The sequence below is a fragment of the Serinus canaria genome, chromosome 6, assembly GCF_022539315.1.
Source record: "Serinus canaria isolate serCan28SL12 chromosome 6, serCan2020, whole genome shotgun sequence".
NCBI classification, from domain to species: Eukaryota; Metazoa; Chordata; class Aves; order Passeriformes; family Fringillidae; genus Serinus; species Serinus canaria.
In genome coordinates this window covers 22,814,458-22,827,997 of record NC_066320.1, presented here as the reverse complement: position 1 = coordinate 22,827,997, position 13,540 = coordinate 22,814,458, and the positions used below count along the sequence as shown (strand labels likewise).

At 50.1% G+C, this 13,540-nt stretch overlaps 1 protein-coding gene across 1 annotated transcript in view; it reads right to left on the bottom strand.

The window, feature by feature from the left end:
• Window positions 1–3,023: 3,023 nt before the first annotated feature.
• Window positions 3,024–13,540, bottom strand: part of CNNM2 (cyclin and CBS domain divalent metal cation transport mediator 2) — a 114,846-nt gene continuing 104,329 nt past the window's right edge. The window contains exons 7-8 of the mRNA XM_009087216.4: window positions 13,219–13,403; window positions 3,024–11,015 (exon numbers count right to left, since the gene is read on the bottom strand). Coding sequence (XP_009085464.3) covers window positions 10,806–11,015; window positions 13,219–13,403 — 395 coding nt within the window. The 3' untranslated portion in view covers window positions 3,024–10,805. The remainder of the gene's footprint in view (window positions 11,016–13,218; window positions 13,404–13,540) is intronic.

Sequence of the window (13,540 nt, the reverse complement as noted above, 5' to 3'; positions counted from 1 at the left end):
TGCTTAGTGATGTGCTTTGTGGGGTGTTACTGAGATGATGAGAGCTGTGCTGGAGCTGGTGGGAAGAGATGGGACTGGTCTGTGGGGTGCCAGCAGGGTGGGTGACTGGAGAACAGTGAGAGCATCTTTGGGAATCAGTTATGTGAAGCACTGAGGAGCAGTGGCAGTGGATCTTGCTGTAAGGGCACACCTGGTCCTCACATTGCCCCAGGAAGCAATGGTGAGGCATGAGGCTTCTATTATCACCATTTGCATCAGTCAGGAAAGCATGGGGAGGACAGAGAAACATTTGGTCTTGGACACAGAGTGTGGAGGGGCTTTTTCAAGGTGGGAAGGGGAACATCCCTACACTGCCACTACCTCCAACACTCTGTCTTGCTAGGGCTGTTTCCCACAGACATTACCAAGGACTACTTCCTGCCCCTCTGCCCCTGCAAGACACATGGCCAGGGTGGCAGCAGGGCACAGCACAGCCTGTGCTCTTGAGGAGCTGCAAACCTGCTTAAATAGACAAGAATACCCAGAGAAGGCTGGTGCTGCCACACAAGCTGGTGTGCCCAGCTAAGACAGGCAGCCTTGGGCACTGCTGAGCTCAACCCTCCCCTACAAACCAACTCCTCATGCCAACCAAACCAGACCTGAGGAGGTTCCCCTATCAGCACCACCACAGAAGGATATTCAGTACCAGGGCCCAAAGTGCCAGGCAGAAAAGCAATACTAAATGGCAACAGCCAGTGGCCAACACTCAGCACCTGACACTTAAGGGATTTCTGAGAACTCCAGAGCACTGGCTCCCTGACACCTCAGTTTTGGGGTCTGGAGAGGAGCTAACACGTACCCACAGTCAGGCTGGTTGCAGGAAGAGTTCCAGGGAGCTGTTCCCGAGCCCTTTCACCAAAGGCCATGCTGGGCTCTGCTATGTTTAAACTTTGTTTCTCCAAGTATAGCTACTTGAATTTTTTAAGCTTTAGCTCAGCAGCTGGGGGAGGCATGTGGCTGCAGAAAGGGAGGTCTGGGGAGCTCCATACATTCCTCCTTCCCAATCGGTCACCACAAATAGCTCACTCCCAGCCCAGGGCTATTTCTGACTGAGATGGGGAAAAGAGTCTTTGAGGCCGGAGCAATGGAAAGTATTTGACCCTCAATTCATGGTGGGAAAGTGTGAGGCAGAGCCTGCCAGATGCACAGGCACTGCCTGGCCTTGTACCACCCTATCCATCCCGTGCTGGCTCCACCATGAAGTTGTGGTAACCATGGACCAAGAGCCAGGGTGAAGCTTCTTGCCCTGGCTGGCACTGGGGACACGGTCACAGCCCAAGTTGCCATCCCACACCTCCCTCAGGCAGCTGCCCATGGTTGATCTGCACCAGCTGCCAATTCCCAGAAGCTGGTGGCCTGGCATCACCTGTATCTCCAATCACTCTGCAGAGCCTCAGGGAAAGCTCCTGCTGCTCTTCCTGCAATCTGTGCCCCAGCCCAGGGACAGACACGCTTTGTGTTTGCCCACCAGCAGATTGTCTCCTGTAGCAAAGGCCTGGTGGAAGCAAGGCGAGCATGAGGGGAAGGCCTCAGCCCCTGTCCCGAGCTCTCCCTGACCTGATTTCTGGTTTCTCCCACTTTCCCCACCACCTCACATCCACCTCCCCTGCTCTGTGGAGCCAGAGGGGGCTCACAGGGGCTGCACAAACCAAACCCTACCAGAGACAGAACTCAGGGCTCACTGCCCTTCGCCACAGCCCTCAGACACTGTGTGTTGGGCACTGCCACTTCTGACCAGGTCCCAGCCATCAGAGCTGCTCCCAGCTCCTCCTCCTTTACGCCACCTCCTTGCTCAGCGGAGCAAGGCCCAGCTGCACTCTGTATCAGGATATGCCTGCCCATGATGGAGGGTGCAAAGCCCTGTGCCAGTCCCAGAGCAGCAGCCATTCCAACCTCTGGCCTGAAGCCCCAGCACGGCAAACATGGATAAAGAAATTCTGTAACTGCAGAGCCACCACTCCACCCTGGCCCTGCACAAGGGTGCTTTCCCTCCAGGAGACCAGCCCTGTGGGCCACTGCTTGCAGAGCCTGGCCATGGCAGGAGGCACTGCTGGAGCCTTGAGGACATCAGAGCCCTGGGTACAGCTTTGGGCACTGCTCCTGCCCTGCTGCCACAGCGGCCTGGACCTAGCAGCCAAAACCCATCCCACCTCCCTGAAGGGACCTGGCCTCTTATACCCTTCCATCCTGGGCTCTCTCTGTCCTGCTCCTCCTTCCTGCTGCTCATTACCACCAGAGCCAGCCTAAAGTTGGCCTCCACATTAATTCTACTTCCATCGTGTTGTAGCATCCCACCACCCTCCACCAGCTGCCAGAGACAGGCACCCACAGGGGAGCAGGAGTCCTCAAGGACCTGCCACTCTCTCTGTCCTGCTGATACCTCGCCTTGTGGTGAGGGAAGTCCAGGGGGATGGGGCCATCCTGCAGCACAGAAACAGGGACAGAGGCTGCACTCACTGGGTGCAGCAAAAATCCCCACAAGGTTTGAGCAGCTGCTTCCCATTTTGCCAACCCGGGGTCTGGCAGTTCAAAAGCTGAGCATGACAAAAGCTGGGGCCAGGGAGAGCAGCTGGAGGAAGAGGAGAGGGGGCTGAGGGATGGCAGAAGCCCAATATGGGCAGATGGCAGGGCTGTATGTGACACACAGGACAGGGGCTGCTCCTCCACCAGTGTGAGCTGAAGTGATGGTGAGCAAGGGTTGAAGCACAGGCTTGCTCTCCTGCTCAGAAATGTCTCTGTTGCTGCAGGCTCCACACAGCCCCACTGCCAAAACCCCAGCAGGAGGGGAGGAGGCAGCAGCACCCACGTGCAGGGGGATGGACGGACTCACTCCACTGAACTCTCCCGTCCCACGGAGCCGCTGTCGTGCCCAGGCACATCCCTCACTGGAGAGCCCGGGTCACGGCCCGCGGGCAGGAACGCGCTACGGACAGACGGACAGACAGACGGCATCTGTGCCCAGAGACAAACACCACCTACGGAGAGCAGGTTGTAAATAAGGAGGTTTTATTACTGAAAGAAAAAGATCCTCACCCTTGAGGGAACTTCAAAAAGTCAGCTGCTTGCCATTGCCACCAGCTTCCCAGCCAGCCCCTGACCAGCAAAGCCACCAGCACAGCCCTCCCCAGCTTGAGGACTGAGGTAAGTCCTCTGGTCTTGAGGCCCAGACCCACCAAAGCAAAGAGCAACACCTGCCTCTAAGGGAACAAGATCCAGCCTCTCTGAGGCTCTTGGCAGCTGAAGTGGAGATTAAAGACTGTTAAATGTGCCAGTAGGAGAGATCTGGGTACAGGATCACAGACATCAGCCCCACCACCCACATGCCAAAATCTATCCCTTGGAAATGAGGGGAGAGCATAGAGGAGGGAAAAATGCATAAACTGGAATGTTCAACAGAAAAAAAAAATCATCATTTATCTAAAAAGAATAGAAATAAACAAAATGCTTTAAAACAAAATCACAAAATATACAAATAAATCTGGTACAAAATAAATAGGAAAGATTGGAAATCTACAACAAAATTGGAATAATTATAAAATTAATTTGTATGACAATCAGTATATGAAACGTATACACTTCATTCAGGATTTCAGTTGTGCTTATTCAGGTTTATGTACACACACGGAATTACTGTAGTCAGAACACTACAACTCTGGAAACCCGAAGTCATGTACAATATGATACAATTCGCAAAGACCACACACCATGGCAAATAAGACACAGGGAAGAGCTGGCTGGAGTGGGATCAGACAGCCATGAAAATGCACTGCAAAGGGAGGGCCACCATTCTCTGGAAGGGGGGGACCAAGGCCGAGCCAGCAGCAGCCAGGGCAGGGCTCAGGGCAGCCAGGAAGGAGAAAGATTTGGTTTGAGATCTCTGGCTGCTGAGCACCAGCTGCTCATGGCTTCCAGGAACACATCTCAAGTATTTGGGGTTTCAGATTCACTGTGTTTGGCATCCAGGCACCTGCCCAGGTGATTCAGGTGTCAAGGCTGGCTCTGCTGGAGAAAAAAAATGCCAAGAGCTCTGAGGTCCCTCAGCAGGGCCTGACTCTGAACTACTGGTGAGCCACGTTTGTGCTCAGAACATGGATCAAATGGGACCACAGCACTGCTGCTGGGGTCCTGGGGGGATTCAATGCTCCAAATTCCATGTGATCTCCGAGGAAGGCAGAGTTCCTTGAGCAGCACTCAGTGTGAGAAATGAAGACAGAATGGCTGTAGCATGGCCCGCTCCTGACTGCTGCCTTCTCGCCTTCCTGAGCACTCGATTAAAGCCCGGCGAGTGAAGCAGAGGAGCAGCTGAGCTGTGAACACAGCTGTCACAGCAGCCACACTGCTGAATCCAAGCCAGCACAATGCACATGTACCCTGGGTGGAAACCTGCCAGCCCAGCCGGCCCAGCCCAGCCCACGGGAGCTGAGACTTTAAAGCAGGAATGACACTAGAGCTGATCTAGGCCCAGCCAGGCTGTCACTTCTGAGAAGAGGAGCTCATCAGGAACCCTCACTCTCCCACAGCAATCTTTGGGACATGCATTCCATTCCACCTAAAGGCATCTGACACCAACTAGTTTTTCACTTGTATTTGGAAGCATTTGGTTCAACAGTGATGCCCAGAGGATAAAACACCATCTTCTATTATAAAGCTCTGTGATCAGCAAACAGTTGAGAGGGGATGCTAGACTGCTACACCAAGCAGCGAATGCTGGGACAAGCCCTTCTTCCCCAACAAATCCTGCTACCAACCAACTGCCACGCTGCTTTCTGGAGAAGATAAAGAAATCAAATCCACTCCTGGAGCATTGGAGCCACCTGCAGCCTTTGCATGTTTCAGGCTCCCAACAGCTGAAAAACCTCTAGCCTGGTTCCAGGCCACTTGTACCGAGTCCAGCCAAACCTCTGCTTCTGGGGAAGGATCAAACACCAAACACTTCCTTGGCCAGAAATCTGCACTGAAGGATCAAGAGCAGCCAGGGCACCAAGCACTGCAGGATCCTAGTGATCCGCCCTGCTCAGAATAAAACAGAGCCCAAGGCAAAACCTGAGAGGAGAAAGATGTTTTTCAGCTGGAGACTGAAGACCAGCAGCTTTGAGTACCGTATTTCCAGCGTGAAGAACTGCTAAAAGTCTGACCTCAGATAACAAGAAGAAAACATCACTTTGAATTCAGTGCTACCAACCTACAAAACAACTCCATCTGCCACCTGTACTGTGCCACTGACTGGAGAGAGCTTTCCAGCAATCCTTTTCCATCCCTGAAGCTCAGGACAATCTGCACACAGCAGATGGAAAAGCTCAACTGTACCGCCTTGGACCCACAGCAACATCTCATCTGGGTGCAGCCCTGAGACTGGCCCCAGAGGAACACAACCCAGCATGAAGCCAGGCTCCAGGACAAGAGCAAGACACCAAGCAGGATTGCTGAGGGGGCTCTGCATGAAGCCATGGATGTCCAGGTCCCCTGTGCTGCTCACATGTGGGAGTGAGGCCAGAATCACCATAGACATCACACCAACAAGAGACCTGCAGCTGATGGACCAAAGCAGGGACGAGGGTGGCTGCCCAGCCCAGCCTGTGGTGCAGAGCCTGTGCCCCTGCTGGCTAAATCAGATGAAGGCTGCTCTCCCATCCATGCCATGGGAAGATGCCTGGTGGTGTTGGTTAAGCTCATGATTTCACAGCTGGGCCAAACCAACCCTCAGTATCCAGGGAACAGGTACTTCTTTGGGTCTATGTAGAGCCCCAGCGCAGAGCCAGGTGGTGGGACAGGCAGCACATCTGGGGCTGTACCACACCCCAGCCAGGGTTCTTGCCTTGGGACAGGGCACAGTGTGGACACAGGGACCCCTCAATGCTGGGTGGGCACCTTTGGGATGAAGCCTCAAGTCAGCATCACAAGAGGTATTCTGCAGCATCCTTCCCCACCCCCAGCCCGTTTTCAACTGGTAATCCAGACACTGGATAACTTGACAACTGGTACACAGATACTAGATTTAAAACCACAGATGTGTGTATTAGACATTGTATAAAATATGGTACATCTTTCATGTGGGAATGATTTCTATAGATAACATAATTCTGCACAAGGAAGATGCATGTTCCAAGGGGTCCTGGACAATGTGGCTGTGTTCTCCATCACGCAGGATACTTACACAGGATGCTTGTGAGGAGGAAAGGGCTGCTCTTTGCCATTGGCACCCCCACACCCCTTGGCTGAGCTCTGCAGAGATCACAGGAAGCACCACTGCTGCCCAAGCAGCCCCTAACACAAAGCTACCTCTTTGGGTTTCTTTGAGCTGATTTGAACCAAAGCCTGACACCACCAGTGCCAAATCTCATCCTCATCCAAGCTGGGCCCTGAAGGCTGAGAAGCAGCAATGGGTGATGTGTGTGGGCCATTGGGGCAACTCTCCCTGCTACCCCTGAGTTTCCTCCAGGTCTGAGGGCAAAGGGCCATATCCTGAAACTCCTACTCCTGCTAGCTCCACCCACACAAAAAGGCACTTAAAAAGAAAAGAAGAAAAACAAACAAAAAAAGCCCCCAGTGGTGAGGAAAAAGGAAGTCCAGGAGAAGAGAGGAGGAACAGAAAAGCAAGCACAATGTGAATGAGTGGCTAACCCTTCTTCCAACAGGCCCAAGAACTACACACCTTCAGCAGCCAGCTCCACTGCCCCCGTATAGGTCTCAACCATCAACGCATTCCTGCTTAGTCTGGAGCAGGAGCTTACAGGGGCAAAAAGAAACGTGAGAGGCAACTAGACATGACACAGGTTTGAAGCAGAAGTAGTGAGCAGAGGGATCTGCCTTAAGGAGATTCCTCTCCTGGTGCATCTGGATGGGAGAAGCACCTTTTCCTGCCACACCAGCCTTGGGGTCCCTGCCCACCAGCCAGTCCAAACACCCTGCCAGCATTCCTCATCCCACTGTGGGATAACCCATCCAGAGCTCCTCCAGGGCAGCAGTCTCCAGCCGCACTGGATTTCAGGGAGTGGACAAGCTGGGAATAAAACAACAAGCACTTTGTAAACTCCAAAGGGTCTGAGCTTGCGGCACAGAGTGGCGGAGGCTGGTTTGCTCCCACTGAGTCCCTCTCCTCTCAGAACTAATGTGCTTCATATGATCTCCACATCACCAGAGTCCGTCTCATTTGGAGAAAGATTCTCACTGTAAAGCAAGAACATTCCTTCACTCTTAACAAAGATTTGGCAATACACAGAATTTAAAAAAATAAATCATAGTTACAACAGATTCAGGTTCATTTCATTTAAAGGAAATTCAACCAACAGGAGTGTAAAAGATATAATTCACAGTTGTGCATTTAAGATATTAGTGTTGAAAACCTCACTTCAAAGAATTCTTGTGCAAAATTGTATTGACAGTAGAAACCATGGCTAGATGCCCTCCCAGCCTCCCCAAGCCAACAGGCCATCATTCACCCTGCTGCCTGCACCCAGAGGCAGACGGGCGAGGGGAACATAGGCAGCAGCAGGAGTTGACATAGGAAGATGCAGTATCCTTTCTCCAAGTCAAAGCCTGGCCAAGGTCTGAGGTCAAGTCCAAGGATTCCCAAAGCCACCAGCCGGTGCCCTGCGCTGTGGTGACGGGCCGTGTGTCCTCATGGCCCTGCAGCACGGCATCCACGTGCCCCGCAAGGCAGAGGGGGCAGATCTGCTCGGGCAGGGAATCCCGCAAGGGCGCAGAGTGGGTGCCGTGGCATCGCCCCTGCAGCCAGCAGAGCCAAGCCCTGGCATCGGCAAACGCCGTCCCAGCGCTCAGAGGGATCCTGAGCTGGGCACGGGGCTCCTCTGCTGCAATGGTTCCCACCAGGAGGGCTGGGAACCCCTCGCATTTGTTAAACAGTAAAACTGTAAATACCCTGAGAACAGGGAGACGGGATTTCTTCCCCTCCAGGGAGAGGACCATGCTTTGTTCTTCAAGCTAATTAGTAGTAGCAGCTCCTAACCCCTCTGGGCCAGGTATGTATTTTCCATATGAAATGCATTTATAATCAACTATTTTTATGGAAATTAAGTGAAATTACTTCACTTTCCATTATTTGATCTATACAAATGATGAAAAACAGTCATGCAAAAAATTGCCTGCAAATTTTGGAACAGTGCAGCATGGGCAGAAGCAGGAGGTATTTGCTTTGGGATCACATGGCTTTGGTTGGAAAAATTTGCACTTCTTTTTTTTTGCCTTTTTCTTTTTTTTTTTTTTTTAAGAGAAACAGACATTGAAACAAATCCTTAACCTGCCATAAGAAGCAGAAGTCAGATCCAGTGAGCAACCTCATCCTGGAGAGAGCTGCCTTGACTTGACCCTTCCCTCCTTTGGCAGGTTTGACAAAACGGATACTGCATCTCAAGTTCACCACCGTGTCAAACACTTCCAACAAACTTTTACATTCAGCAACACTAGATAAAAACTGGCGAGATGAGTCCCTCACCAAGGACAAACGCTGTAACACCTGGACATTTTGCTCTGTGAGAAAGGTGCAATAGTGGCAGCTCTCTGGGAAGGCGCAAGGCTTAGGCCAGCCATGCTGCTGTCAAGCCGTGTGTTCTCAGCAGCACTGGTGCACATCAGAGCAAGGGTGGGATGGAGGCTAAAGAAACACATTTGGATGGAAAAAGTCAAAAAGCTACATGTGAGAGCAAGGCTTTGGAGGGCCTGTTTCCTCCTCACTGGGTGCACAAGTTGGATACTGTGCAACTTCTATGCCCCTTGCAGGGACTTCATCCTCATGGGTGGCTGCCATCAGGGTGGACAGCAAAAATTAGGGCTGCTTTGTGAAGATGGAAGAGAGGAGGAGGAGGGAGACAGGCAAACCCAATTGGCTCTGACACCACACACTGCAATTCCCACGGGGAGATCCTGCAATGGAATATTGCACCTTTCCAGCCACCAGTCACACAGACGGACCACGGGAACTTGCAGCGAGTGCCTTCCACAGCCCGCGAGCAGGAGAGACGGGGCAGGCCTGCAGGCACAGAGAGCTCTGGCAGTTGCATTTGGGGCTGAATTATCTATTGGGCTGATTATCTCTTTGGGGACATTCTTTGGATGTCCCCAAATAGATAATCCATGTGTAAAGAAAGGGAAATGCTACATAGCCAGGGGCCATAGCGGGGTCTTGAAGCGGAGAAACCACAAAACCTGTTTTATCAGTCCAGATACTAATGCTCACATTTTGTTTGAGACAGCATTGGAAAGGGAGAGGACTGGGGGGACGACTTTCTTCTTTAATTTGTTTGAGGACTTAGACTCCATCTGTGGAAATGGGTGATGCACAACTGCCAAACTGCCATAGGCTGCCTTTTGCTGGCACCCAATCAGCATCCAGGTTTTTGGGGTGGATGAATTGGTTTCTGCTGCCCAAGGCAGGTGTTGCCCTGCACTGGTGGCAGCTGGGTGGGAGGCTCTCTGCTCTGTTACCTTGGTAATCCCTACAATGGCTGTTAAAAGGGGCAAGAGAGAAGGAAATGCACTGAATCCACTCAAAGGAATGAATGTGGCTGGGAACAGCCTGGAAATGAACCTCTCTGAATCCCTGAAGTGCAATACACTCGCGTCTGGAAAGTTTTGTCAGCTCTTGGAGAGGAGAGAATGGTTCTGGCTCCTCAGCAGTGCCCATCCTTGCACTGGCAGAAGTTTACTGTCACCTGGAGCGTGTACTTTGGCTGTAATTGTAGCAGCATCTTCTGTGTTAATATTAGAGATTACAGGGGGGACAGGGACTGATGTTAATGTCTGATACTCAGCAAAGGCTGCACCATCTGCTCTGGCCAAGGTAACGGTGCACACACTGCTACAGCACGGGAGTGTTTAAAGACTTGGTGTCTCAGGGCTCACAGATTACTTCACCATGCAATCAGCAGGAACATCAATGAAAAACCACCCAGTTACTTCACTATGGAATATCACACCCGGCTTTCATTTCACATGACTGTAGTGTTGCTAATTAATTCCTTCCCCCCAGAATCATCTTCAACATACACAAAGGTTTTGGAGGTTACAAAACTGTAACAATGCTTTTGCCTGTTTAACAAAGAAACCTTCTGAAATTTGAAACATTATTAAATACCAAAGTAACCACTCCTTCCCTGAAAATTAACTGCAAGAATGTAATAATCCTCATCTCTTGGTCCTCCAGGCGGCTGAAGCCAGAGGTTCCTTGAAGCTTGCTCCTTCTTCGGACACAAATAACATACAAGTACCAGTTACTAACTTTTTCAACAGGGTAACAAAAAGGACCACAGAGGGGTGAGAAGAGGCCTAAGGACATAGGAGCCAATTCACAAAACCATGACAGAGCCCATTTGAGGTTCATGAGGGACAGAAACAATTTAAAACTCTGCAAAATACTTCTTAAAAACATGATCTCTCTTGAAAAAATAATGGAGGAGCTTTTAAACTTCCCCATATGTGTTTGAGGAGGAAAAACCCAACAAAGATCAAAAGTACAGATAAAAAATAAACATAATTCTACTTTGCAAGAAGAATTCTCATCGTTCTCAAGGGTGGCTCACCATTCCCAAATTACGTTTGGGTCTTTAGTCTCTCTTGCTCTTTGCTCCTTTCTTCCTGTTTCTTCCTCTTCTGCTCCCAGAACGGACGCAAAAGTCTTTGGTCTCAGAACACTGGATGCAGCAGTGTTGTAAGCACACACTAACGGCGTTCACACTCAGGGAGGAGGCAGGAAGGAGCGAGGGCTGGTCCTGCTGAGGAGATGGGATGGGTGGGTTGTGGGGAGTCAGCTCCTAGATGGCTCCTTCACTGTGCATACTGTGGTTGGGCTTGTTGTGAGTCACACAGTTCTGTTCGTTCAGCAGGTTTGCTGTCTCGTCTGGCAAACCATCGTGCAGCTCCGTAAGAGTCAGTTCGATTTTAGTGTTTTCACTGTCCGAGGACTGAGGTGTTTTGTCCATCCGGGATGCCATCAGGGCATTTTGGTACTGCTGTCTTGAGATCTGCTCCAAGAACAGGGAAGAAACAAAAGAAGTCTGTCACACTTCTATGCCTCCTGTGGAGCACACTGAGAAGATAAAGCTTCCTCCCTTTCCAGATCACCACATTTCAACCCCTCTTTACCTGTTTCCATAAAACATCCCTGTGCTTTGCAAGCCTAGAGCATCCCAGCTCAACACCCACAGCATGGTGACATTTCCAGGGAGGGTGGAAGAACAGTGCTGTGCAATCACCATGCCGTTCAAAGGCAGGGATTTATTCCTATGCAGAGATTTTTAAATCAGACCTCCGTTTCCCTCCAACCATGCACACCTTTAGGACCAGAACCAGAGATCAATGAAGTCTTTCTCCCAACTTCAGTGAGCTCCTGGTGAGGCTCTAAGTGTCCCTATAGAGCCAAGCTCTATAGTACAAGTATAGAGTACAGCAGCATTCCTGCTCTTGTCTAGGCCAGGAAACACAGCAGGAGCTACGGCCTTATACATAAGGACATTTGAGTCTAGGAAACACTGGGATGTCCCTAGAGATGAGTCCAAATCAGCAACCGATGAAGTTTTCCACTGGTCTCTGCAAGAGCTGCCTGCACTCAGCAGAGCAGTGATGACAAGAGCTGGCCTAGAGCACAGAGTGTCACTGCCCACGGTGCCCCAGGGGCAGGAAAGCCCATAACCCCTGCACGTGGTGGTGGAGGGCAGAATTCCTCCTTGTTGCTTGGACCCACAAGCAACCAGCTCTGTGAACTCCTCCAGGCCAACCTTCTCAGCCAGGACAGGCAGCAGGATGCATGTGCACTGGCAGCCCCATGAGCCCACAGCAGTGGGTGATCTTGGCAGGCAGGAAGGTGGAAGAGATGAAATTACTTTTAGAAAACTGTAAATTTCAGTAGTAACACAAGAAAGCGACTAGAAATGGACAGAGTCAGATGGACCAGGTCAGAACTCCAAAAGCAAAATTCAAACATGCATAAGCAGGTCACAATCCCAGTTTTACAAGGTAGTAATTGAATGAATGACCATGTGGCACAGTGAAAACACTAATGTTGAGTACTCTGACCTATGTGTAAAGCAGAGTGATGCAAGAAGAGGTGTGCAAGTCTGTCTGCAGAGATACCAGGACAGTTTACCATTCATTAGCCTCAGTATGAACACAGTGAGATTTGGAAGGACTTCCCATAAACCAGCATAGGGTGAGCAGCTGCTCTGTACAGCAGATTAGCCATTGAAATCTGTAGTGAGAATCAACTGCCCAGTGATAAACATCTACTGATGTAACCCTTGAAGGATTGAACCATTGACCAGTGTGCTTGCATCTCAAAGTTTTGACAGCAAGACTTTACTCTCCTTTTAAAATTTAGCTACAGAGTACTCAGTTTAGCATTCTGGTAAGTTTATGCTATTCCACATTCTTAACATTGAATTAACTAACAGAAGTTAAGTTCACAAATCGCTTGAGTTGCATACAAACAAACTGTGAACATGCACTTAATTTAAGAAAAGCATCAATGTCAACTTCTGGCCACGGGACATCAGCTTCCCTGGACTCCCAGCTGGGCTGGAATTGCTGCCAGCATTAGCTGTTCCTCAGCTCAGCTAGATCTCCTCTCCCACAGGACTCGCACACATTTCAGCGTGGGATGCTCCATGCTGGGGGACAGAGCTGTATTTCATGCAGCAACTCACTGGTAGTATGAGACATGAGCCTAACACATGTGAAGTTAAGATAAAGAGAAATGTCCAAGACTTCTCCAAGCAGAAGAAGGATGGCAAGTCGGAAAGTAAGATCAAGAACCGCAAACTGAAACCAAAATCAGAAGTGAATAAAAACTGCAACCAACAGTAAAGGTCTCATCCTTTAGAAAAGGACAGTCTGATAACGAAGGGTCTCCATTTCAGATGGGTCCAAAAGCTTCACGAGGATAGGTTTGACTAAAAGCAGAGAGGTTATTTTTATAGTATTTCCTCAAAGGACCTGAAATCCAGAAAATTATGTGACCAGCCTACTTACAAGTCCAAATGAGAAGAACGGTGAAGACAAATCAGTGGACAGCAGATATTGGAAAAAAAGTAGTTTAAAGTAACTTTAAACAGCTGCTTTCACAATGCTATTTACTCACAGAAGAATTTAGAGAGAATTCCCTTCCCCAGGCTCTCCATCCTACTAGACAAGCCCGACTTTCCAGCGGGGTCTTTCTAGCTTTTTTCCTACCTTGACAAACTGAATGTCTGTGAGGGCTTTCACTGAGTAGTCTGGAACATACACTTGGAGGAAGGAGGCGTTCAGCTGGTTGTTGCTGCTCCCTAACGTCGGGGTCACGGCGTCGATGCGATCGCTCCGGTTTAAAGAGTCTGAGTGATTCAAGCCACAGGGCCGAGGTGGAGACTTGTTTTCAGCTAAGAAACAGGCAAGAGCAAGAGATTTCTTAAATCACATAGAAAACTTTTAAAGTCACCAGCTTCAAAGGGACATAATAAATTGTGATGTAACATAACTAAACTGCAAATGCTTAATCCATTCATAAGTAGATATG